Source organism: Papaver somniferum, chromosome 3 (genome assembly GCF_003573695.1).
Source record: "Papaver somniferum cultivar HN1 chromosome 3, ASM357369v1, whole genome shotgun sequence".
Lineage (NCBI taxonomy): Eukaryota > Viridiplantae > Streptophyta > Magnoliopsida > Ranunculales > Papaveraceae > Papaver > Papaver somniferum.
Genome location: NC_039360.1, coordinates 30,126,562 through 30,151,715, shown reverse-complemented (window position 1 = coordinate 30,151,715; position 25,154 = coordinate 30,126,562). Strand labels below are relative to the sequence as shown.

Sequence of the window (25,154 nt, the reverse complement as noted above, 5' to 3'; positions counted from 1 at the left end):
ATAATGGATGAAAATTGCCAAACTTTCATCTCATCATCATTAAACTTCAAACCAGATAGTAGTTGTACCAAAGAAGTCACTCGTAAAATTAGCCAGCACATTTCTAAAAGGACTTAAAAAGTTCAACTTTCCCCGACTAAACTCAACAATACAAGTCTCATCATGAAAACCTATACAATGTTGGTAGCAACCAGGAGCAGAAGCAATTTTTAGTAGTCATAAATATAGAGTAATTTTTTGTGCTTTTAAAAGTTATTCCGACATTTGTAACTCGTTTGATAGTAGCTTTTAGAAGTTGAAAAGTTAGAAGTTAGTTTGGCTGTCAAATTTCAAAATGGATCTCTGTTAAAAATCGAAAAATTAACTTTTTGTGAAGCAAAATAATTTTGCTTCTAATTCCTACTTGTCGAAAAGAACACGTGCTTGACAAAATAACCTTGCACGGGGCCAGTATACTGTATACGCTAGTTCACTCTTCCCAAGTTCCCCCGACTGCTGCTACTCTTATCATTTCAACTTCCAAGACTCCATGCCAGAAAAAGGATAAATTAAATTAAACCATCACCAACCTAAGGTAAGAAATTCATTTCCCTTGATTGGTAGTACTTTTTGCTGTAACTATAAGAAACAAAGAAAATCTCTCCCATCCATAATTGAGGACATGTGACTTGTCCTGTCTCTGAAATCCTACTTGTCCTTCACAAACAAATCATTCTCTGATTTTTTTTTTTTAGTTTTAAGGTGAATATTCCTGCTGGGTCTTCTTGCATTTTGAGATGAGCTAAGTTCTGAGTCTCTGGTATTTCATTGCAGAGATTTTGCAAGATTTTTCTGAATTGCTTTCTTTTTTGGTATTTGGGTTATGTTTGGTGGGAAGATGAACCATGCTATTGCATTGAAATATCCATCACAATTCATAGGTAGGAGTACTTTCAATCATAGAATCAAGAATTGTTCGATGAAACCGAATTCGATTGCATTTGCATCTGTAAAACCGTTATCAGTTCTCTTGCAAACCAATGAGAGTGAAAATCCACCTGATAACAGCGCAAGTTCGTCTTCAGGTCTGGCTAATTGTATGAAAAACAGTTCTTTACTTGGCCAAGTGAATACAGTCGGAATCATAGGAGGTGTATCGGCGACTTCTACTCTGACATTTGCCGGAAAACTATTGGAATTGAGTTCAACAGAAGGAGAGGAAAATCTTCCATTTATAATTTGCAGTGACCCAGTGTTGAGGAAACAACTTTCTTCTTGTGGTACGAGAAATGCTTGTTTGGATTTGGAAGTTACTCCAGTGTTGCAGAATTTGAGATCGAAAGTAACGTTTCTCGAACAGTCTGGCGCTCGTTGTATTGTTATGCCTTGCGATGTTTCGCGTATATGGCATTGTGAGATTTCTGAAGGGTGTTCAGTTCCTTTTCTTCATATGGGTGACTGCGTTGTTACGGAACTCAGAGATGCAAATTTAAAGCCTATTGAAGCTGGGAGTAATGTGAGGATTGGAGTTCTTGCTACTGATGCACCTTCAACTGCGCGATACTATCAAGAAAAACTTCAAAACGAGGTACTAAATTTCCCAGACTGCGGTTTCAGTTTCCATATCGATATTCCTTGGTTGTTGCTATGTTTTTCAGTATGCTGACCGCTGAGTTATGAGCTGCAGGGATTTGAGGTTGTTCTGCCAGACAAACGTGCAGTGGAGCACACCATAGTTCCAGCGATCGAAGCTTTGACTAGGAAGGATATCGAAGGAGCGAGAAATCTGTTGAGAGTTGCTCTTCAAGTTCTTCTGGTAAGAGGTGTGAATGTTGTTATCCTTGCTTCTGATGATCTGAGATATCTGTTGCCTCCTGATGATCCTCTTTTAAAGAAATGCATTGATCCACTGGATGCTTTAGCAAGATCAACAATAAAATGGGCCCAATCTACTAGACAATCTCAGAGAAACATTTGAAACCTGGGATATAATCAACTCATTTCTGTGAAGTTACTGTTATAATGTATGTTCCTGACATTGCAATATCAACGAGAAAGTTTGTCACTTCCGTCTACTTTCACCATCTTTCTTATAATTCAAGCTTTCGTGATGAATCCAGCAGAAGAATTCAACAAGCAAAAGATATAGGAAAAGAAATTTCCATCCGATTTCATTTTTTGATTTGATACACAACAGAGTACAAAGCCATTTGATTCATACTTGTTAAAATGAACCACTTCTTATAGAACTAAACTCAAAAGCTTGAACATCACATAGACTACAACAATAACTTTAACAATGTCAAACAGAAGAAGTTCCCTCCTTGACGACTGCTAACCAGAACAATATTTCGTCTCACGAACACTGCGAGGAAGATTTAACACAAGCTGCAAAGAAAATTAGGAGATAAGAGCAGTACACTACAAATTTGACCTGGAAACACGTTTTAAAAGCGTGTGTGATCCATCTAACAACTTACTTTGGTCGATCCATGCAGATATCAAGTGATGGGCAATGGCGAAGGGCCCAGGAATGAACATGGGAGCAAGTTCACCGCTTTCTACATTGAAATCTGAAGAGAAGTTCAGGCCCTTCTCGACTCCTTTGCACATCTGGTCAACTTTGTCTGCAGCCGTTCTTTGCGCCTTTTCATACTCCGCAAACGTCAATGCATTCTTTACGTCTTCTCTACTATGCCATCGAGCATCTAAAAAAAACAAAAATAAGTTCTTTAAACAGAAGTTGTGTTAAACTGATTGGAAACACCTTGAAAAGGGTACACGCATGTAGATTTAGCGGGCAATAATCAGGTGCATATAAATTGCTTAGGCAAGGCAAACCAAGGCAAATCCCAGCAGAAGTTACGTGCTAACAAGTCCTTGACAAACTTTAATTTCTTTAAAATTGTTAAAAATACCTTCCAACTCCACCTTGTCGACACTTATTTCAAGTGATTTTGCATATGCAAAGAAACCCACCATCAATTGGCATGGCATGCTATTAGGTCCAACTGAAAACAATTCAAATGAGAAAGAAGTCAGTTCCAAGACATACAGAAGAACTGTCATGAACAGTGTCATGACTTTATGCCATTTGCACCCACAGAATCTGTGTTACACGGAAACTTCACCAGTGTGCTCGTGTCCCGTGTCCATACGTATGGACACGGATACTGACACTGACACGCCTCAGAAACGTCTGAGCAATTAAAAACTTACTATTTTACTCAAACTTAAAATGTTTGTACACTAAACGCACTGTGTTTGTCAACAAATGGTGCAAGTTAGTAAGCCCAAGTTAGCTGCCACGTGTGGTTTTAATTAAAGCTCAAGTTAGCAGCTAGCTACCACAAACATACATATCTAATGAAAAAAATCAGATCTAGTTCTTTCCAGTTTTAATCAAAAATCTAACTGGGTGTCTGTTTATGAGAGTAGAACTTGTAATATTTGATGAAATTATGAATGGGACAATTAACATTGGGATTGTTTCATCATTTACATTTCGGCATATCTTGAAAATTTACTAATATTTTTATGCATACAGCTGTGTCCCCATATCATGGATTTTTAAAATTGACGTATTGGACACACGGAAACGTTTCCATGTCGGACACCCGTGGCAGTTTCCATGTACCGCAATTCAGACATAATATCAGGATTCCCGACATACTTTGGGGAAGCAGAAGAGCAGATACCCTGATACAAATGATAACATGAACAGTTTCTACGAGGTATTGGTGTTAACTGTTAAGTCAAGTAGCTACAATTACAGGCATCGCGTTGAATCCATTTTTTCATTATAAGACATGCATATGGTGTGTGTTGTGGAAGACGAGCATGATCACATACCAGGCCAAGGCTGAGAACTATGATACATAACTTCACCAACTTCAATACCAGTTTCCTCCCATGTCTCTCTCCTTACAGCCTCTTCCAAGCTTTCTCCTGGCTACAACAAGAAGGTCAAAAACGAATACTGCAAACACGAAGGCTCGTTTATTTCAAAAGCAAAATAGAAGAACGATAGCGAAGAATACCTTTGTCTAAACTAACCTAGTGTTTTTTACTTGCCTATGTGGTTAATAGTGTTATAACTGCTTTTGAGGAGTCAATCGGAAAAATATTAATGGAACATCAAAGCTCTTAGAATTGGTTGCTAAACATGAATCCGTGTTTATGATCTGTCCATATAATGACTAGTTCTAGACATATGTTGTTTCATTTTCAAATATCCATGATCAGGCAAAAGAATAAATCCTCAAACACGAACTAACTTGAGTGGAAAAAACAATATACCTCGATAAAACCAGCAAGACAGCTCCACATACGGGGAACAAATCTCGATTGTCTGCTTAATAGCGCACGATCGTTTTCTTTATCAATGACTAACATAATAACTACCTGTCAAAAATCCATTCTCACATGAGCATATTTATTTACACATTATAACACAATTCAATTCTTCAAATCAATGAGTAAATTGAACTGCAATACTCTACAGAATCAGAAAAGTTAATGAAGGTACACTGACCGGATCAACACGAGGATAAACTCTCTTCTTGCACTCTTCATTTGAGCATTGTTTCCTCCTGCCAGCATCTATAGGAACCGTCTTTCCTCCACAATTCCCACAAAACCTTGATATCTTGTGCCACTCCAACAACGCCCTAGCCTGATCTAATCACCAAATCAATATCAACAAAAATAACAAATTAAACAGACAAAATTATCATCAAAAATTCAGAATTATCCTTGCTTCTTCTTACATGTCCAGCAATAGCTAATTCTTCCAACTCCCTAGAATCCCCCCAATCAGTAGCCACCATCAACGTTCTAAGCTCAGCAAAACAAAACTGCTTCTTACTCAATTCAGAAACCCAGACATCACCACCAACATTCTCAACATCAATAGCCCAATAAGTAAAATCCTCCTCAACATCTTTACCTAATCTTGAACCAAGATAAACAAATGAATCCTCATTTATAATCTTCTCCTCATTCCCAGATTTCTCCACAATCGATTTACAATCACTCAAACTAATCCACCCTAAATTCCAAACCGTAGAATCAGAATTCGAAGCTGGAGATGAAGAAGCTAATGGCCTGCCTTTTCTGAATGGTAAGAACTTAAATTTCTTCGAAAACACTGAATCATTATCTAAAATGAGTGTTTTGAGGTTGAGTAGTGATGAATTTGGTGATGTTGGATCACCTGGTTTTGGTGTTTTAGATCTTAATGGATTACCAGCAAAAGCATGCGACTGAGTTGGTGCTGATGAGGACATGGTTCTTGTAGTTAAAATCTGGATTCTTGGTGTGATTGATGAGATGATTATACGAGAGAATGAAAATGATAAGGGCATTATTGTTATTCTTCGTCTTCCATTGATGATTTATTTACAGAGTTAGTGGGAGCTGTGGAATTAGAAAGAAACACGTAACTGATGAGGATATCATAATTCCATGTTTATGTTTGACACGTGGGATTACTTTAAGGTCGCGAGTTCGACTCTCAACCCACCCTTTTATGAAACCTCAATCTTTACACTTACAAAAAAGAAAAAAAAAACACAAATCAATGAGACTGACAGGTAAAACTCAGTAAACTATAAACATTCTCCCACGAAGATCAGTACAACACAAGAAAGCTAAAGATATTTACAAAAAATCATACAAATTGAGATAGAAAGGGGGTAATAAAAATCGAGTCAACTACCCACTGGTGAATAATGCTCAAGAAAAGGTAAATCACAGAATGCGCGATAAACATAGCATTAAAAAGCTAAACCATGCACTGAGGCAAATTAAACCATTGCATGAACCAACTAAAGAATAAAGATACTTGTTAAACGGGGGCTTAAATTCATCCTTGTTTTTCTACTAAACACTGTCTCATGAAAATTCTCATTACACTCAGCATACAAAAATTGTTCATCAAGCGTTGGCATAAAAAAAATAAAGCTTAACTTACCAGCAGAATCAAGATGAGTTAATTACATCCGAGAAAAGGTTGGGTGATGAATAAGATCTCTCCAAGATTTACAAACTAATTTGCAGTCTAGAACAGACTCAGTTGACAAACGACTTAGAATTTATGATATTATATCATTTGGTAGATCGATAAACCTCCCCATAATCAAACAGAGATTAATTTGATACAAATTTTTTCTTTCGTTCTAGGGTTTTCACGGTCAAACAAAGTAAAAAAAGAGCACAGTAAAAAACGCTTTTCACCGCCTCTTTTTTCTTTTACGAGCTACGGTACCAGGGCTTTTTAAGCACCGCCGCCGTTTTCTATATGTTGATTATGGGCCGTCCTGAAACTATCTGACAAAAAGTTTAGCGCAGTTTTCTGACAATATTAAGCAAATAATTTCCTTCATCAAGATCTCCAAAACCAAAACTCACATGGTTAGTATCTTTTCCCTTATACTTTTTAGCTATCCGCATATCAAAAATGGTATTAAGTAACCTACCTGGTTTCAAAATATCCAGCTTATTCTAAACGGCACTAAAAATTTCTAGCCTTCTACAGTTGCAGGAAATAAAGAAAGAAAAACTGTAAACAAAAAACACAAACCGATCTGACCGAAAGTAAAACTCAGCACATTGGTAGGTAAACGTGGCTCAATCCAGTCGGCGTAGATGCCACTTAGCTGTCCCAATTCAATAAACGCTTCTCAGCCAAAACCACTTGATTTTTAGATGAGATGACTGCTGTATTACTTTCCTGGAATGGTTGCATCGTTGGTATTAACTTCGCCAAGTTTATGGTTGTGCTTCCCGTTTCCACTTCATTATGGCCTCCATACTTGTACAGTTCTGCCATTCAAACAAACTACTATTACAACCAATCCATGAAGTTAAAGCAAAATCACGCACGATTATTTTTTCATTTTAGAACTAGTTCCCTATCTGTTATTTTGCTCTTTTAATAGATACTGAACGCATGAAAGCCTATCAACAATAAAGGCGCTGATAATCTAAAGCATCTGCACAACTCCAAAATCTTCATTTTCAACATTAGTACACATGATATAACTTGACAGGAATTGAACATTGGGGCATATAATCTTTGTTTACTAAGCAAAGAAGATCATCTCGGCTTCAGAACTTGGATGATAACTCAGCATACAATGAGACAATGTTTAACAAGTTTGGCTTCTAAATTCCACTTTATGGTGAATCTAACCAAACAATAATCAAATTAACCTAATGGGAGCCCCTGCTAGTCCCAAAATGATGCAAAGAACCAAATAAATGAGTACCCTAGCAACCCTGAGAAAAGCTCCATCATTTAATGCAAAAAAATACATTTTTTCCCTTGTAAGCAAAATCAGTAAACCGTAAACTATAATATTCTAATACTGAACATCAGATCAACAAATTGTACAACACAAGAAAGCTAAAGAAATCTACAAAAAGAAATCAGCCAAAGTGAGATAGAAAGGGGGTAATAAAAATCGAGTCAATGACTAATCTGGTGAATAATGCTCAAGAAAAGGTCCCTTTTGTCAAATCCAAGAACAAAGTAATTACATATCTGTTTGTCTATGCTTATGTATGTATCTATATCCGCTGCATTTCTAGAGACGAATACTTTGGATACTAGTGATAGGGACTGTAGTCACTGTACCCTATAACTAATAACATAGAACTGCATTGTTTCTTTCCCGTAAGCGCAAATAGTTTGACATCGATAAGCCTGAATTATACTATATGTCAGCATTTTCTCAGTGTTTCTAGGGTGGCACACACAAGACAACCCTCGAAATCTTAAGTGCATTTCAATTTTCCTACTTGATACTTTATTTAAGACTCCCCAAATGAGGGAAGTTCAGTTGAATAGTGTGTCATGGGAGATCTCATCAAACCTAAGAACACTAAATCATTTATACATGAGATGGAAACTTTACACACCAACATCATGATCATTTTGAATATCTGCTGCAAAATATGCGGGTGAACACATTCCACCAAAAATGGAGGCCAAAATCCTCTGTCATAGATGCTAATCTTAGCAAAGTGTGAGGTAAATCTAAGACTTGACAGGTTATAACCAAACAAAGCATGTATAAACAATTAGGTCTTAAGATTAGGTTTGTTGTATATGCACTCTCATAGATGCGGTACTCACATAGGAATTTCTGCCTACTAGTGTTCACTTTTATTATCAAATTTATGGACTAATAAAGACACCTTTTCCTATCAGAAGAACTTTTTTTTGTAGGTCGCACAAATTCTAAAACTATGTCACAAACTATATCTTGGAATGACATCACTGAAAGAATAGCTGAGAACCAGGAACCTAATATATATTCTAGAAGGCTAGTAACCTAGGACTACTAGGAAAGCTCTCCGCTTCCCATGATAATACCAGCACAGACCACTCAGACTTTAATTTTTAATTTCTTATAAAATAAATAAATAAGATTTTCAAATTTAGCATTCCATTATGAATTTGAGACTGACTAAAGTAAATCATACATGATACAATATCAGCACATATTGTCATCTAATCCTAAACAGCTTAAAGTTTCAATGAAGGTTTGTTAGCAGTACACTTACCTAAAGATCTCTTACTTCGTTCTGCGGCTTCTTCAGTTGATCTTTGTTTTCTGTCTGCTCACTTGAACTTGCTCCTTCACTGGATTCCATTGTTCTGACATTCTTTTCTCCTAATACTTTTAATGACACTAAAGTATTCTTGTGAGGGATCCCTTTAACAATAGTCTTGCCAAAACTCACATCCATTTTCGCAGATGAATCTTTTGGATGGTAACTAGAAATATTGTTATCCCCATAAAATAGAAGCCTACCACACTTTGTATAACAAAATGGCCACGATTTGTAATTGTCAAAAACGTCAAAGCTAAAATCTTTACTCCAGCTCAAGTCATCACAATTATCTTTATTCTTCTTCAGTAACCATATTTCACAACTACTGGCATTGTGATAAGAAGTAGCACTTAGAAAATTACCTAAAACCTTTAATGTAACAGAAACACCAGCTGTCAAACAAGGTGGTGATGGAAGCTCAATAAACTTTTCATTTGTCAAATGGAATGCAAGAACAGTTCCTTCGCGTTTGTTCACCCTATGAAGAGCTCCATTCGCAAAGGCACCAGCAGGTGCTGCAAAATTATCTATTTCAATGTCTGTATTTCCTACATTTCTCCATCCAAACCCACTGCCAAGAGTGTATACCTGAATATTTCCAGCATTTAAGTCTCTCGAGCCGACAGAGATTCTAACAACCTTGTACTCACTGGTTGAAGGAATGTAACCAAATCCAGTCCATTGGTAGGCTCGTTTAGATATTGGAAGCAAAATGTATTCTCTGGTGATTGGATTACAGATGTAAGCAGGTCCATAATAGCCTTTATACGATGCGTTGAGGCAAACTAAACCATAGCATGAATTAACCAAAGAATAACGATACTTGTCAAATGGAGAGCTTAAATTCATCCTTGTTTTTCTACTAAACAGTGTCTCATGAGAATTCTCATCAAACTCAACATAAGAAAATTCTTCAGCAAGCTCTGGTATAAAGAAAATAAAGCTCAACTTACCAGCAGAATCAAGACGATTAAAATGCATATGAGAGAAGGATGGGTGAAGAACAACATTTAGCCAACGCTTGCAAACCAATTTGCAGTCTAGTACAGACTCAGTCGGTAAACGACTTAGAATTTCTGACATGATCTCTTTTGGTAGATTGTTAATCCTCCCCATAATCAAACCCTTTGTTCAGAGAGAGGAGCAATAGTGATAGCAGAAGGGACACAGTAATTTGAATCAGATTTTCTTTCTAGGGTTTTGAGGGGAAATGGGTTTTGATAGAGAGAAAACTGAAATGGTTCTTTTTCTTCTCGAGGGTTTACAATTCTATACCCTAGTTAGTAAGTTCGCGAATGATTCGCGAATCATTCGCGAATTTTTCCGTATCACGAATTTTACCGTCTTATTCGCGTACGTTTGCAACTCCGAACCCAAGTCGCGTATTATGTGGCATTTCCGGATTATTTGCGAATCGTTCACGAATTTTACGTATCCCGAATGATACGTCCGCTTAATTCGCCATAAATTCTTTAGCTTTTACTTTTCAAAGACTCCACTTTTTGGGCTTTACTGCCTCCCGAACATACACGATCGAATATTAGACGTGTTGTAATTTTTATGAAACAAAAACGACTGAAGAGATTTGAAGGTGAAGGTGAAAGAGATCTCAAACTCACTAACCAAGCATCTAAACCACCATACGACGTCCTCTTAGATAACTAATGTTGTATATATTACTAATATCATCATATTAAGTTTATTTTTTCTTTAAATAACTCACACATATGCATTAAAATTGGTCTATGACCTTATAAATACAAATTATTTGTTATATATAGATACCGAATTTTCAGAGCCGAACTCACATTTATAAATCGAATTATACACGTACGTATGCCGTTCCGAATTACTGACGAATCACGTCCCGTTGACCGAATTTTGGACCGAATCTGGATTTTACAAAACCGTATAATACTCGTACGTTTACCGTTCCGTACGTTTGATGAATCCCGAATTGCTAACTAGGTTCTATACAAGAGATTGAAAAAAATATCCCTATTACCGTGACCATTTTTTACAACGCACAGTAAAAACGTTTTTCACCGCTTTTTCTTTCTTTCTTTCTTTTTACCATTTTTCAGTTGTCCGGGCTTGGCCTATTACCGGCCTTGACTAATTTTCAGTACATGCTAAGCTCAAATGAGGACACAGTAGACAAGCTAATTAAGGTGTGAAGTGCTCGACAAATTTTCAGTTGTACATCCATACATGCTTTTTGCATAATAACATGATCTACACTTGCTAGGATGTCTTTAAGTAATAACAACAAACATAAGCAAATGATTTCCTTTATCAAAATCTCCAAAACCTCGCAACTCAGTCATTGTCATTTCCCTTATACATTTTGGATTTCGGCGTATCAACACCATGGTAACTAACATAACATACCTGGTTTAAAAATATCCAGCTTATTCTAAACTGCACTAAGAATTTCTAGACTTGTATAATTGCAGAAACAAAAAAGAGAAACAAACTGTATGGAACCTCAATCAATCACCAATCTTTGAACTCAGAAAACAAACAAACACAAATCAATGAGACTGGCAGGTAAAGCTTAGCTCTCAACATTGGTAGGTGAACGTGGTTCAATCCAGTCGGCGTAGATGCGACTTAGCTTCTTTCTGTCCCAATTCAGTAAACACTTCTTAGCCAAAACCACTTGATTTTTAGATGAGATGACTGCTGTATTACTTCCTGGAGTTGTTGCATCGTTGGTATCAGGTATAAACTTCGCCAAGTCTATGGTTGTGCTCCCCGTTTCCACTTCGTTATGGCCTCCATACTTGTACAGTTCTGCCATTCAAACAAACTACTATTACAACCAGTTCATGAAGTTGAAGCAAAATCATGCACGATTATCTACTCATTTCGGAACTAGTTCCTTGTATGTTTTTGTTCTTTTAATAAATGCTGGATGTGTGGAATAATTGAAGCAGGCGCAGAACTCCAAAAGCTTCATAACAGCAACAATGACGGGAAGGACAAAAAAAAATAAAAAATGAAGAAAAAAAGGATTTGCTACTTGAAACAATTTTCACTCATCTTCACCTGCGTATGCACGATATAACTTGATATGCCTTGAACATTGGGGCACCAAATCTATTTTACTGAGAAGATTATCTCGGCTTGTGACCTTAGATGATATAGATGAGCATACAATGGGACAATGTATACTGCACCAAGTTTCCACACTACAGTGAATCTCAATCAAACCATAATAAATTTTAAAAAATTAATTTACACCATCAAAACTTTATACACGAACCGATTATCATGTGTATGTCGCATTAACATGAGTACGGAATCGGATTGGATGTGATCAATATAAACACCAATTTTATTCTACCACAAAATTATCTTGACATGCCACTTTAGATGATAAGAGGAAAAAAAACTTAATGTAAGAAATTATGCCACTAGTCCAATTTTTAAATGCAAGTTCAGTAAGTATACCTGCTACTCCATGAGCAAAATGGCATTTATCGCCATAAGGGCAATCGTTTTGTTCCCACTTTTGGCAGATCCTAGTCTTGAAATAAACATGTTGTTGTTTGATCCCCCAGTTAACATCTGAAATAGAATTCATTACTCCTCCATTAACATCTGGTTGATCAGGCCTACCTGCACCTACACTATACCCTATAGACCCTGTAGTACCAATGCTTATAGCAGAACTTTCTCTAACCCTCGAGGAATCTTCTCTACACTTTCCAACATCTCTATGAAGAAAGTTACACTTATCTCCATATGGACATTCTTCCCCATTACAATACTTCTTGCAAAGCTTGAATCTAGTAATCAATTTCTGATCCTCTTCCCAATTACCCGTTGCTCGACCTTCTTCATGGGATGCAACAATTTCTTGCCAATTCGGAGGCGGCTTACGAATATCTTCAACCCCATGCGCAAAATTGCAGTTATCTCCATAAGGGCATTCACCTGCTTTAAACTTTGCACATAAACGGGTCTTAAAGAAAAGCTTTCCCATTCCTTTGTTTTGAGGTATGGTCTGAGGAAGTGGCATCATCATCATCATCCTTTGTTGATTCATACCCTGATTTTGGAATGAATTCAAAGGAGGTGGGGTTTCTTCAAAGGTTCTAGGTTTCTTGAAAGGTGGAAATTCAGAGAAATTTACAGATTGTTCATTCTCAATTGGAACTTGAGGCCAGAATATTGCATTACCATCACTACCAATTGTAAAGGGTTGTGGGTAAAATTCTGTCTGAGGTACTGGAACACTCATTTCTTTTCACAAATTTCTCCAAACAAGATTTATCCAAATTTGCAGTCAGATTAACAAAAAGGTTGAAACTTTAACAAAAATTCAATATGAAAAGGTTGAAGCTTTATGTTACCTGTATGAAAATTGAGGAAATTGGTGAAATTGTGAGAATTTGGGATGAAAATCCTGAGATGATTCTGCTTTTTTTTTGTTGACGGAGGGAGTTGTATATGGTAGGCTGAAAGTCTAAAACCCTAAAGAAAAAAACTTAACGAAGTAACTCCCAAAACCCTAGCAGTCACAGTAAAATCTCTCCAAACCCTAATTTGTGTGTGTTTTTGACCGAGGGTTGTTGAATTAGTGATAATCACAGGATTATCTGCTATTTTTATTGACTGAATTACCCCTAAAAAGTTTGTCACTGCCGGGAATGTTGGTAGGTAATTTACTGCGGTGACAGTTAAAAACTTTTAGTCAAATTTGGCGGGTATATTTTAGTGGGATATGGTAGTGTGTTGGTTGGAAACATCTAGGATGATGCTCTTGAAAAATCCCCACCGGAGAAAATCCAGAGCGATTTCATCCATGGTGGATAAATGTGGCCATTTGGTGACCGCCGATTTGAATCCGCGTCCCACAGTTTCCACCGAAAAGGGAACAAAAACATCTTGCTTCACAGGAAATAAACATTTTGCTTGAATCATTCTGAAATTGTGTTCTCAAACTAATTTATGGCTTTTCAACTTAATCAAGTCAAAAAGTATCTTCGCCACGGGATATAATGGACGGTTATAAACATAAATGAGATTACTCAAGGACATACAGTGTACTCATATCCGCAGTATAGAATCAATCAGTACTTCTCGAAAAAGAATACTAACTTAAAGCACTAGCATTAGCGCTAAAAAATCATGAATGATGTCAGTTATTAATAATGACACTCGAGTTCAATTACTTGATGGTTTTGCAAGTGTAAGTGTGAGGAGTGAATGAACAACTACTGAAGCTTCTTTATCCCAGGAAATGATGGAAGAATAGTGATTAGAGCATCGCCGTATCCAACTGGTTCTGCAAAGTAGAAGAAGTACAGTTAATATAATAATGTTCTGTTGTGATATCTGTTATGTGTTCTGTCGAGAAAAATGAAGCTGATTTTTTTAAGCTAAAATGATATACACATACCACCATCTTCTCTTAGAAGCTTGACTACTTCTCCAGAAACATCGCTCTGTAAAGAAAAAAAGATAAAATAAGAAAACACATCATTTTTACTTTCTGTGAGATGGAAAAAAATTAAAGTTTAGTGCAATAAGGAACTAAAAGAAAAGGCTCAGAGACAGAGAGTGAAACCAGCGTCGAGATGAGGATTCCAGGTTTTCTTGAACCAATACAGGAAATATATAGAAAAAGAGTGGTGAGAGTTAGGAAATCCGAACCTCAACTGGAATCTCGCCACCAAGCTGTTCGATGTAGCAAACAACTTGACCTTCCTTCACCACTTGCTTCTGTTTAAGACAAGAATATCATAGAACCATAGATATGTTAACTATAAGTTAAATAAAAAAGGAAAGAAGAAACTTACATGGAAATGAATATGACTTCAATATAAATCAGGAAAACCATAACATTATTAAGAGTCATTTTTTAAAGTCAGCTAACCAATAATTTTTTTCTTTGGAAGAGAATGAATATAAGAAAGTTTAAATGTGCAGTAACGATTAAACATACCTCTTTGCATGATGGGGGTGCTCGCTTCCCTTTTATGGTTCGAGATCTCCTAAAAAATCCAACCTGCATTACATAAGATTTCAGTTCACGTTCTTAGGCTGTAAAGGGACCCAAAATTATGTATCATTATTGCCCTTTTCTTTTTCTCCAAGTGTTCAGGAAATAGAGTTTTCAGTTTCTTTTAACTAGAGAGAGTTCGAGGCTGCTGAGTTGGAATGTCATGATGCATCAGGAATGCTGAATCCTTGTAAACCTCAATAAACTCAGATGCGTTCATGAATTGCAATGCTACAAGATATAATCTAAGCTTGGTACACATGAATATTATGTTCACCTTTGGGGAGCTAAGGATAACGAGTCCTTCATCTGTTGCGTCATCAACCAAACTCTGACTTTCTCCCAAGGCAGAGACTGATTTCGAGATGGCTAAAGAAGTTGAAGAGGCTGAGCCATTCAACTCAGAAGTGTTAACAGAAGTATCTGCACTTATGGGAGCAGAAATCAGAGGAGCCATAGGCTGACTGTTGGAAGCTAAATTCCTGGTCACGTATAGCCGAAATCCACCAAGCTAACAGGAATTCGAGAAAGGGACATGTTGGAGGTAAGAAATCTGAAGATTGATTGCAAAGAAACGAAAAAAGAGGATTTGATTTCCACCTCGAGTAATGAAACTTGCTTACTTTTAATTCAAATTCTGCAATAGAAGTTGTATCACAGATTTCTGTGAGCAATGATTGCACCTGCAAATTAAATATCAGATCAAGTAATACCCATTACAACCTCGATAAGTAATGTATAGAGTATATCAAAGAAACTCTTAAGACTGATGATTTATAAAAGAACATAGACACAACACCATTATAATCCTCTCTGTAGAAGTATATACTGTAATTAGTTTAAATGATACAGAAACGCCCCAGATGCATAGGCTGGTATTGCCAGCAATAACAATCTAATAAGCAAACTCACATCCTTATTTACACACCTCAAACGAATTTGGTATAATTTGGCTTTTAGCTGCTGTAGATTGCTTTTCTTCTTGACCCTCCTCTAAACTAGTAGCAGCTGCGCCTCACAGAAGAAACATGTTGTGTTACTTTGATTTAAAAACAACGGATAAATCAACAAATTAAAGAAGAATGACTGATGATATTGTCGCATGCTCATACAAAAGACAATTAACCACTGAACTTTTTAACTTTGTGACAAAATGTAAGAACTTGACTCGATGATACAAACGGATGAAAAAACCTGCATCTTCAGACTTCAAGTATCAAAACCCATTCAGGCTTGGAATATGCTTGAGAACATATAGATTATTCAAAATTACCAAAAGTTTTTAGTTACTCCAACCAAATTCATACAGATCTGAATCAGCGGTTAATAACTTTTCAACTTCACTTAGAAAGAAAGGAATTAGTAATATACTTTTCTTGTTACAACTAAAGAACTCGAGTGAATAGGAGAATCATTATTTGGACTTCCCAATGGTGATTTTAACATTACATGAAGCACATGCTGTGAAATATAACAAACAGATAATGCATCAGAGAAGAACCTACTTTCTGTTTCATAAAAAGGCGCACATCTTACAGTGAAATGCTTTGCAGGCACCCGCGACATCACCAAAGCTGGAATTTGTAGAGGTTTCTGCACTATCGAAGTTCTTATCCCAGACGGTGTATGTGAACTACATGCTTTGGTTCTTGTGAAGTCCGAGTTCAAGCTTGAGAGCTTTATGGTTGAAGCTCCTCCTAAGCTACCTGAAATAATAACCGACACAACTACAATTGTAAGCAATATGAAAACCATACAATAGTCTTTTCTATTCAACAATGTTGGGGCAATCATTAGCATAGGTATACAAGAAACAGAAGATTTTCAGCAGGAAACAGAAGTGAAGTAGGGGATGTCGCTCTCAAGGGAGTTGTACAATTATGGAAGTTGGAGCTATTTCAAAATCATAATATTACTTTGACGAACATGCAGTAGTCATAAACCCAACCAATTACAAAAAAAGGGAGCAACTCTGAACGGAAACTGTATCCTCCATGTACAGTCCCTATATAATGTGTCAAATTATCAAACATATAACAGTCCAGAATGTGTCAAATACGCAAACTTCGCAACTTATCCTTGTGCTAGGCACTATGTATCAACAATCATCCATTACCAATCATTCGTATTCAAACCCACATTCTTTTCTCAACCTAGCGAGCTAATGGATAGTCCACAAAATCATATCCAGTTATCCACTAATTCATTCATTACCATAAAAATTCTACTTTTATTGCAGAATTTGATAAGTTCTGATTAATCCAATATATATCACATGCATGAACTGATGAATGTGGTAAGACCCATGAATTAAAGAAACTCAAAATCCTAGTACACAATTGAAGATTCCCAAAGTTCTAAAAACACAAAAATTTAAGATACCCATTTCAAAATGAAAGATTTAGAACTGAATAGACAAAATTTGAGAGGGAGAGAGATACTCACATGAAGCCATTCTTCGTGGTGGTAGAAGTAAACCCAGACAATAAATCCTTAACCTAAAGAAGAAGAAGAATCCAGAGAAAGAAGTTCTGTTTTGATGGAGATAAATTCAATCTTCATTCAACAATTGTTCCGGAAAAATCTAACCTTTCAGTGTTTCAGAGCGTACGATAGCAATATAAAAGCAATAACTGTTGGATTGGGTTTAGGTCGGGCCCCCGTGAGGTGTTGTGATGTGTAGGGGGCGTAGGTGACCTAACATTCTACGGTTTTATGACTTTGGCAGTGCTCTAGTTCCATGGTTCCACCTACGGGTGCACATACCCTACCCATACCCGCCAATCCTACCCTATCCGCCAATGTTTTAACCGTGTCCTACCCTACCCACTATTTGGCGGGTAGGGTGACGGTTAAAAGATTTCTTACCCGCCGTTAAATGGGTAGGGTGACGGGTAAAGCTCGAAATTATCCTACCCTACCCGCTTACCCGCCTTATATTGAGAAGACAAAATAACCCTTCTAATGTTTTTTTCTCCTTCACATTTTTTCGTTGTTTTTAAAGATATCAGGGGTAAAATATAAAGACCCTTTTGTTCATCTTTCTTCAGAGAACTCAACCCCAAATCGAACCATTTACTCTCTTTTTGTGTCGTCTGAAAAGTGAAAACCTCATCTAAAATTATCCATTGAAGAAGAAGATCAAAAAAGTCTCATCTCCATATAAGTGTAATATGGGTCTAAGTGGTTTCACATTTCTCTAACCCCATCTTCAGGTACGATTCAAACTCCTCAAAAATTGAATTTCATATTTGAAATCGATTTATTGATGTTGTTGTTGTTACCTCCGAATCTAGTAATTCATGGCGTGTTAAAACTTAGGATTATTTTGAAACTTAGGGTTTTACTCTGAATGTTTATTTGATGAGATTTTATTTGAAACATGAAATTTAGGAATTTAGTATTAATATCTGAGTTAGTTGTTGAACATGAATGTTGAATCTTAGTTGTTAGAGAGTTATTGTTATCTTTCAGGAAAGTGATTGAAATGAATCCCAGTATTAATAGACGAAGGATAAGATTCAGTCTTTCAGGGATGATCAATCCCAGTGCGTTGATTGTAATTATGTACTGTTTAACTGTAGTTTAATGTTCAATTTGATCCATTAAAAACTTGTCAGGTTCCCTGATGTTCTCTTGTGTAAATGCAGATGAATACAAAGAAGCTCCAGAAGATGGCTGGTGCCGTGCGCACTGGTGGAAAGGGAAGCGTTAGAAGGTCTACCGAATTCTTCTCTTGTTTTCCTTTCTCCTTATTGCTTTTATATCCATAGGTTTCGTAAAGTTATTTTTTTAATTCAACCATAGTTGCTATGCTTTCATGTTTTCCTATTGATAATTTATAATTTTACAGATTGGTGTGTGTCTTTCCATTTATCAAATGTGATAAATATATACACATGTGACTGTCACCTTTAACCCTAAATAGATCTATTTTTACCTTGGTTTATCTGTGGGGGTAGTAGGAATGACGTGGTTGCAGAGCCTTTTACTCGTGAAATCGTTTTTCTACAGGTTCTTATAGTTGATCCCCCCTAGTTGTGGGATGGCTTGTATATTGTCGATTACTAATCTATTCCTCGCTTCCATAACAAAATTTAAGCCCCAACAAGAAAAGTGTGTTGATCTGTGCATTAACTTTGTTTTTGAATCTCATCTGCAAGGTTCTCCATCTTTTCTCCCTTATAACCATTATTTTAAAAGTATCTGGTTGTAACTTTTATTTTATATTGGCAGAAAAAAGAAGGTTGTACACAAGACCACAACCACAGATGATAAAAGGCTTCAAAGCACTCTTAAAAGAATAGGTGTTAATGCCATTCCAACCATTCAGGAGGTCAATATTTTCAAGGACGATGTAGTCATCTAGTTCCAAAACCCTAAAGGTATAAATATAATGAGTCTTAGGATTCAGTTATCGAACAATTCTTTTTTAGTTAGTATTGACAGGCCTTCATGATTCTATGTATTATACTAAGCAATGAATTTATGTCTCTTTCAGTTCAAGCTTCAATTGCTGCCAACACATGGGTTGTTAGTGGTTCTCCTCAAACAAAGAGTAAGCTCCTCCATTATCATTGTTTAGCTTTCTAGCACGGGAATGTTTTTCTTCTTTATGTGAATGTTTAATGCACCAACAATATTTGTTCAGTTTGTGGATCATATACTAGGTCACGAGTGCCCTAAGTTCCCATTTCAGACATCTATTTCTACGCTTAATCAAGTGATTACTAGATGTATAAGTTATTCTGGTGCTTCTCTGTGGTTTAGCAGTACCATGGACCATCATTGCTGTGTTTCGCATGTCCATTGTTGTTTGGAAAACTTACTTGGTTACAAACTTTTTTTTGTGTATTCTAGAATTGCAAGATCTTTTACTAGGAATTATCAACCAATTGGGTAAGTTTGCCTTTGTTCATTTCCGTGTTTTCTTGTGCATTTCCAAATATCATTGTTGGTACTGGTGCTTGGTGTTTAAACAACGGTATGCCATGTACGTGGTGTTACTTTTTCAGGACCGGATAACTTGGACAACTTGAGGAAGCTTGCAGAACAATTCCAGAAGCAGATGTCTGGTGGTGCAGGTGCCATTCCTGGAACAATCCCTGAGGAGGATGACGATGATGTGCCAGAGCTTGTGGCTGGAGAGACATTCGAAGCCGCAGCCGACGAGGAAAAAACAGCTTCCTAGATATTGCAAGGGAAAGCTAAAATAATATGTCCCTACAATTTCGTTTTTTTGACATTATCTATTGTCTTGAAATTTTTAGTGTTCTCTACTGCCTGGTCTTTTTCCTATTAGGCTCTCCTCTCCTTTCTCTTGGTAGCAATCAACCATGTTCGTGGGAATTACATGTAAGTTACATATTATTTGGGGGAAAAAACGGTTATACCCGCCACCCTACCCTACCCGACCTTCCAGAGAATGGGTTGGGTAGGATCTTACCCGTTTAAGGGCGGGTAGGGTGGCGGGTAAAAATTTTCTTAACCGCCAGTAAACGGGTAGGGTGGCGGGTATAGAACATATCCTACCCACCCTAACCGTTGTGCAGCCCTAGTTCCACCACACATGGGTTCTTGCCTATAATTGGCAACTACCTCCTCTATTACCATATTAGGTATAGGTATGACCGGTACGGCAAGTGAGCACAATGATTGTGTGTTACAGTATTGCAGGCCAAGTCAGTCTTCAGCCATAACGGCGCAATCCAAAGCTATAATAGCGGTATACTATATAGACTGTCAAGTGCTAAGAATGGCATAACCCCGCAAGGTCAATGAAGCGCAAAGGTAGCGCTACACTGTAAAGAAATTTGGATAAGTAATGAAGCTTATTGGCCGACACAATGAGGCTTCATTGAGGGAAAGCCAAGACGAGACCAAAGTGACAGATGCAACAAGCGATGTTGCATTAGTTCAAAAGTTGATTAGGCCAAAAGTTTGTCTATGGCATTAGTTCAAGGATGGCCAAATCTTGGACAGTGCAAAAAAGCTAGTAATGCAAGAGTGGCATTGCTACTGTCAAGAAAATTGACTAAGTGAAGTATATGACGCATGAACAACCAGAATGAGATTAAAGAGTTGGCCTCGATGATTGAAGCACAAGGATGGTCTGTGCATTAGCTTAGAATGATAAGCATGCATGGACAATATGGATGAGCATTGGAGTGAGGAAGAATTCAGTAAAGCACAATAGTGGTGCAACACGGCTCAAGTGACAGTTAGTAGTTGTTTACGGGATTTACAAGCATGCCAATGACGCGAGACGAAGTAGAACGATTATAAAGGGAGTTTAAAAGCGTGAGAGAAGGTTCATAACTTCTAGAGAATAGGTGTTGGAAAATGGCGCCAGTTTAGAGAGGAACTGGCCAGTTAGCACAGTTATAGGCGGTTATGGAACTGCTCCGTGGGACAGATGGTTGTTCCATGTGTGTGCAACAGTTGTATACGGTTTGGGCCAAGGAAAGTTGTTGTATAAATAGTCCTAAGGCATGGAAATTCGGAAGTCTTACATAGGAGAGTTGGAGACTCAAAATAGGAGAGTTTTTGTAAGGCTAAGGCTTGGTTCAAGGTGAACAAGTCCGTTTAAGTCCCTAAGTTGGCAAGTTTTGTATTTCTTCCCTTTGATGCAATAAAATGAAGTGATTGTGTCATGTTCTAAGTGTTCTTGGTTCCTGATTGTTGTTGACAAAGTATGGTAATGTTTGAATGCATTATGGGGTGCATTTGAGAAGTTTAGAGAAGTGAAAGAAGGCTAAAGACTTCCGCTGAAGAACTGTTGAGTTGGATGTTTGCATTGGTGCAAATTTATAAGGCTGAAGTGCAGGTGGGTGAAGCTTGATTCACATAACCACTGTGCTGTTGGGTTACACTTTCGCATAAATTTATCTGGGGCATTTGAAGGTGTGACAGTATGGGTATCAGAGTTGTGTTTGGTACACAGTTCAAGTTTATTTTTTGGATAACACACTGGTATTTCTTTCTCTCCTAAGCTATTTTCCTGTGAGCACGTAAGTGGTGCATTGTATTCAGAAAGTTTGTATTATAAATGGGTTCTAATAGCATGATGATCGACGAAGAACTACCGGGTACGTTTGATCAAGTAGAGGAGTATGGTGATGTTGGAAATATGACCATTGACATTGGTATTGATGTCATGGATATTACTCTTGGTTCTGAAGATGATGGCAGGCTAGAATTACTTAAAGGAAGAACATCATATTGGTTTAAAGAATTTGACGAAAGGGTAGGTCCAGTCGAGGACAAGGTGTCTGATGAAACCTTGTTGAATTGTGAAACCAATGCTGAAATGACTGAATTGAAGGGGCAATTTAGTGATATGAAGACCTTACTAACAAGCCATGTGAAGCAAATGTCAGATGAGATGACAAGCCTTTGTAAGTTAATCAGTAATGGCATATTTGCATGGGAAAACGTGAATGGAGAAAGCTATAATCGAGTCTCCGAGCCAAGAGTTTACGCTGGTTCCAGAGATTCTAGAGAAATTGAGAATTTCTTGTATGACGTTGAGGCATACTTTGAGGCGAATGGAACTGGGGAAGGACAAAAGGTAACTATTGCAGGAAATTACCTTGGTGGTGATGCAAAGGTTTCGTGGAGAACTATGCTGCAATAATATGAGGCTGCTGGTTATGCCAATCATATGTTATGGAATGACATGAAAGATGGGCTGAGATGTCAGTTTTTGCCGAGCTTGAGACGCAATAGAAAGTTTGCGCAGGCTAAAAATGACGGGTACACCACAGGCCTATGCTGAAAACTTCCTTGCATTGGCGCAAGAAATGCGTGGCATGAGTAAAGAAGATTAGATGTTCCAATTTCTGAGCGGTGCGAGTTCGTTGGTTGTTGCTGAACTCAAGAAGTGCAAAATTCAGAGTGTCCAAATGGTTGTTCAGGCGGTAAGAGAGCTTACCAGTTGCACAACAATTGAAGATGTGCAAAGCTATGAAGGTAAGGCCAAAGGAAAGGAAAAATTTGTAGGCAGTAAGCGCAAGCATGAACCTAAGGAAGATGAATTATTCCCTTCAGCCTGGAAGTATAGGGGATGTTTCATTTGCAAAGGTTTGAATTTCGCTAGAAGCTGTCTACTCAAGGCGCAACTCAATGCATCAGTTGGGGATGACTATGGGAGTCATTCTAGCAAGACTCGTGAAGGCCGAAGTGAAGGTTCAAGGAAGAGACCACTCAACTAAGTTGTTGCTTACTTCGACAAAGGCAGAAACTAAGCTAGGACAAGAAGGAGTGTTTTTGTCTCCATTGGTAACACTTAGTGCAGAAAACACGGTGTTTTCTGATCTTGTTCTTATGTAGCTTTAGTTGTTGGTTGTTGCAAACTCTGCGCGTAGAATTTGGTTGTTTAAACTTTTATTTGAGTCTTCAATTTTGTATATACTTTGCCTTGGTGTAAGTAAGTTGCTTCGTTCATGAAGTATAGCTTTCCAAAATGATCGGTAGATCAATCATGTAATGGTACATGGTCTTGTTATGTAAGAGCAGTAATGGTCTTGTTTTCGTTTATAAAGTCTTGCCTCTTTATTTACGATGTAAAGCTAGTTTATAGGGAGATGTTGCGATAGAATACTTAGCCTAATGTATGCAATGGCGAGACAAGTTGGAAGCTAATAAGCAAAGCATAGGACAAGGGTCCTAGTAGATGCGAAATTGGTATTGTTGTTTGGGAATTGCAATATGGCGCGATGGCAGATGGGCGGCGACAGCGCAAGCAATGCAGCAAGAAAGAAATCATTTTATCAACAAGCATCAGTTGGGTGGAACTCATGGACAAGACAAAGACATACACTTTCCAGACAATGTTGCAATGCAGTTCAAATGAATAATTAGAGACATTTTAGCTTTGAAGGCATGGCGCATGGACATCTAAAGGGTTAACTGTGTTATGTCCATAATATAGTTAGTCACAGTTGCGGGGATGGGATGTGAAAATCAATAGTTTTGCTTTAGCGAGTTACGCAAGGAAAACTTGTAATTCTGGTTCGGGTATGCAAAATGACATAAGTATGATGAGCTTATACTTGGTGGCCACATCCATATAAACGAGTTCTTGGATGATTTTTGCATGAACAGAATTTGGCAAGGCATGAAGTGTAGATTCGGGTGTCTCATGCAAAGAGAATCCCTATGCACTTTGTGGCATGCTTAAAGGAGGGCATGAAGGACAACAGTCCAAGACATGTGCCAGCAAAATTGATTGAAAATGAAGCCAAGTCGTTTATAAGTCCTTGTCATGTTGAGTTAGATGCAAAAGGCAAATTCAGGAGGCAAAAGGCTATGGAAATGATTGTAGTGATCAGGTTAAGAAAAATCATTTTGTGTGTACACTTAGGAGTAAATGATTCCAGGCAAAATTCAGGCCTAAAGATAATTGTCTAAGAAGAATTTCAGTTTTGCATTTGAGTTTTGATGCATGATTTGAGTAGCAGTGGAAGCGTAGAGCACGACACTGAGATGTGGCTCAATTAGATGAGATCAATAGCAAAGAAGTAAAGCTAAGTGATGATGATGCTATGGCATAAAATTTGGAAGAGAGCATATCGTGAAAGCCAGCAATTGGTTGCTGAATTTCAGAAAAGGTTCTGAGAATGCATGTGGCGAGGTTAAGACAAGTATAATGTTGATACTGGGTCACGTTCAACGAGGGCATTGAACGGATTAGGGGGAGAGGTATATGACCGGTCCGGCAAGTGAGAAGAATTATTGTGCGTTACAGTGTTGCAGGCCAAGTCAGTGTTCATCCATAACGGCGCAATGCAAATCCATAATATCGGTATACTGTATAGACTGTCAAGTGCTAAGAATGGCATAACCCCGCAGGGCCAGTGAAGCGCAAAGGTAGCGCTATACTTTAAAGACATTTGGCTAAGTAATGAAGCTTATTGGCCGACACAATGAGGCTTCATTGAGGGAAAGGAAAGACGAGGCCAAAGTGACAGATGCAACATGCGATGTTCGCATTAAGGCATATCCGTGGAATTGATTTGTCCCAAACTCAAGGATGATGCAAGAAGGTAGAATAGGCCAAAAAAATTTCTATGGAATTAGTTCAAGGCTGGCCAAATCTTGGAAAGTGTAAACAATCTAGTAATATAATAGTGGCATTGCTATTGTCAAGCAAATTGGCTAAGTGAAGCATATGACGCATGAACAACCAGAATGAGCTTAAAGAGTTGGCCTCGATGATTGAAACACAAGGATTTTCTGTTCATTATCTTAGAGTGATAAGCATGCAGGGCTAAGATAGTTGAGCATTGGAGCGAGGCTGAATTCAGTACAACACAACAGTGGTGCAATACGGCTCAAGTGACGATTAGGAGTTGGTTACGGGCTTCACAAGCATGCCAATGACGCGAGATGAAGTAGAATGGTTGTAAAGGGAGTTTATAAGCGTGGGAGAAGGTTCCCAGCTTCTAGAGAATTGGCGTTGGACAATGGCACCAGTTTAGAAAGGAACTAGCCAGTTAGCACAGTTATAGGCGGTTATGGAACTGCTCCATGGGACAGA

General features: G+C 37.7%; 5 protein-coding genes and 1 pseudogene across 9 annotated transcripts; 2 read left to right on the top strand and 4 right to left on the bottom strand.

Moving 5' to 3' along the window:
* The first annotated feature begins 653 nt into the window (after positions 1–653).
* On the top strand, positions 654–3,826 carry LOC113355711 (probable amino-acid racemase). Of its 4 annotated transcripts, none has more exons than XM_026598640.1 (3): positions 655–1,567; positions 1,667–1,795; positions 3,527–3,826. In XM_026598640.1, the coding sequence occupies exons 1-3, from the start codon at positions 863–865 to the stop codon at positions 3,551–3,553; spliced, it is 861 nt and encodes a 286-aa protein (XP_026454425.1). In that variant the 5' UTR covers positions 655–862; the 3' UTR covers positions 3,554–3,826. The 4 variants fall into 4 exon arrangements, with proteins under 4 accessions (XP_026454423.1, XP_026454425.1, XP_026454424.1 ...); XM_026598639.1 differs by lacking the exon at positions 3,527–3,826 and adding an exon at positions 2,478–2,909 and having other exon boundaries at positions 656–1,567; XM_026598641.1 differs by lacking the exon at positions 3,527–3,826 and adding an exon at positions 2,478–2,909 and having other exon boundaries at positions 656–1,567; positions 1,667–1,802.
* LOC113355709 (nudix hydrolase 19, chloroplastic-like) lies at positions 2,124–5,437 on the bottom strand. The gene is made up of 7 exons (XM_026598635.1): positions 4,749–5,437; positions 4,514–4,654; positions 4,279–4,383; positions 3,832–3,931; positions 2,898–2,990; positions 2,460–2,687; positions 2,124–2,367 (listed from the first exon to the last, which is right to left on the bottom strand). Exons 1-7 carry the CDS (start codon positions 5,343–5,345, stop codon positions 2,336–2,338), a joined length of 1,296 nt encoding a protein of 431 aa, XP_026454420.1. The 5' UTR covers positions 5,346–5,437; the 3' UTR covers positions 2,124–2,335.
* Positions 5,438–6,423: 986 nt separating this feature from the next.
* LOC113355710 (F-box protein At3g07870-like) lies at positions 6,424–9,828 on the bottom strand. Of its 2 annotated transcripts, XM_026598637.1 has the most exons (3): positions 9,555–9,828; positions 8,551–9,386; positions 6,424–6,804 (listed from the first exon to the last, which is right to left on the bottom strand). In XM_026598637.1, exons 1-2 carry the CDS (start codon positions 9,715–9,717, stop codon positions 8,551–8,553), a joined length of 999 nt encoding a protein of 332 aa, XP_026454422.1. In that variant the 5' UTR covers positions 9,718–9,828; the 3' UTR covers positions 6,424–6,804. The 2 variants fall into 2 exon arrangements, with proteins under 2 accessions (XP_026454422.1, XP_026454421.1); XM_026598636.1 differs by having other exon boundaries at positions 8,551–9,828.
* A 1,051-nt stretch (positions 9,829–10,879) lies between these two features.
* Positions 10,880–13,137, bottom strand: LOC113361085 (zinc finger CCCH domain-containing protein 39-like). The gene is made up of 2 exons (XM_026604452.1): positions 12,058–13,137; positions 10,880–11,397 (listed from the first exon to the last, which is right to left on the bottom strand). Exons 1-2 carry the CDS (start codon positions 12,848–12,850, stop codon positions 11,159–11,161), a joined length of 1,032 nt encoding a protein of 343 aa, XP_026460237.1. The 5' UTR covers positions 12,851–13,137; the 3' UTR covers positions 10,880–11,158.
* Positions 13,138–13,532: 395 nt separating this feature from the next.
* LOC113361084 (biotin carboxyl carrier protein of acetyl-CoA carboxylase-like) lies at positions 13,533–17,226 on the bottom strand. Its single transcript, XM_026604451.1, has 9 exons — positions 17,060–17,226; positions 16,120–16,320; positions 15,543–15,622; positions 15,238–15,297; positions 14,892–15,125; positions 14,558–14,620; positions 14,266–14,334; positions 14,012–14,057; positions 13,533–13,897 (listed from the first exon to the last, which is right to left on the bottom strand). The coding sequence occupies exons 1-9, from the start codon at positions 17,067–17,069 to the stop codon at positions 13,827–13,829; spliced, it is 834 nt and encodes a 277-aa protein (XP_026460236.1). The 5' UTR covers positions 17,070–17,226; the 3' UTR covers positions 13,533–13,826.
* A 1,038-nt stretch (positions 17,227–18,264) lies between these two features.
* On the top strand, positions 18,265–19,967 carry LOC113361082 (annotated as a pseudogene).
* The last annotated feature ends 5,187 nt before the right edge of the window (positions 19,968–25,154 follow it).

What these genes read in the sequence shown, in the direction of transcription:
- LOC113355711 (XM_026598638.1), top strand. Translation starts at nt 863, where the DNA reads ATGTTTGGTGGGAAGATGAACCATGCTATTGCATTGAAATATCCATCA. An exon ending in AAGAAAAACTTCAAAACGAG is followed by an intron (nt 1,568 to 1,666) that starts GTACTAAATTTC and finishes TATGAGCTGCAG; the next exon opens with GGATTTGAGGTTGTTCTGCC.
- LOC113355710 (XM_026598636.1), bottom strand. Translation starts at nt 9,717, where the DNA reads ATGGGGAGGATTAACAATCTACCAAAAGAGATCATGTCAGAAATTCTA.
- LOC113361084 (XM_026604451.1), bottom strand. An exon ending in TTATACCAAATTCGTTTGAG is followed by an intron (nt 15,298 to 15,542) that starts GTGTGTAAATAA and finishes TTTAATTTGCAG; the next exon opens with GTGCAATCATTGCTCACAGA. An exon ending in CACCCCCATCATGCAAAGAG is followed by an intron (nt 14,335 to 14,557) that starts GTATGTTTAATC and finishes TGTCTTAAACAG; the next exon opens with AAGCAAGTGGTGAAGGAAGG.
- LOC113361085 (XM_026604452.1), bottom strand. Translation starts at nt 12,850, where the DNA reads ATGAGTGTTCCAGTACCTCAGACAGAATTTTACCCACAACCCTTTACA. An exon ending in TTTTGCTCATGGAGTAGCAG is followed by an intron (nt 11,398 to 12,057) that starts GTATACTTACTG and finishes TTTGAATGGCAG; the next exon opens with AACTGTACAAGTATGGAGGC.
- LOC113355709 (XM_026598635.1), bottom strand. Translation starts at nt 5,345, where the DNA reads ATGCCCTTATCATTTTCATTCTCTCGTATAATCATCTCATCAATCACA. An exon ending in TTTATCCTCGTGTTGATCCG is followed by an intron (nt 4,384 to 4,513) that starts GTCAGTGTACCT and finishes GATTTTTGACAG; the next exon opens with GTAGTTATTATGTTAGTCAT. An exon ending in TAGTTCTCAGCCTTGGCCTG is followed by an intron (nt 2,991 to 3,831) that starts GTATGTGATCAT and finishes AATTGTTTTCAG; the next exon opens with TTGGACCTAATAGCATGCCA.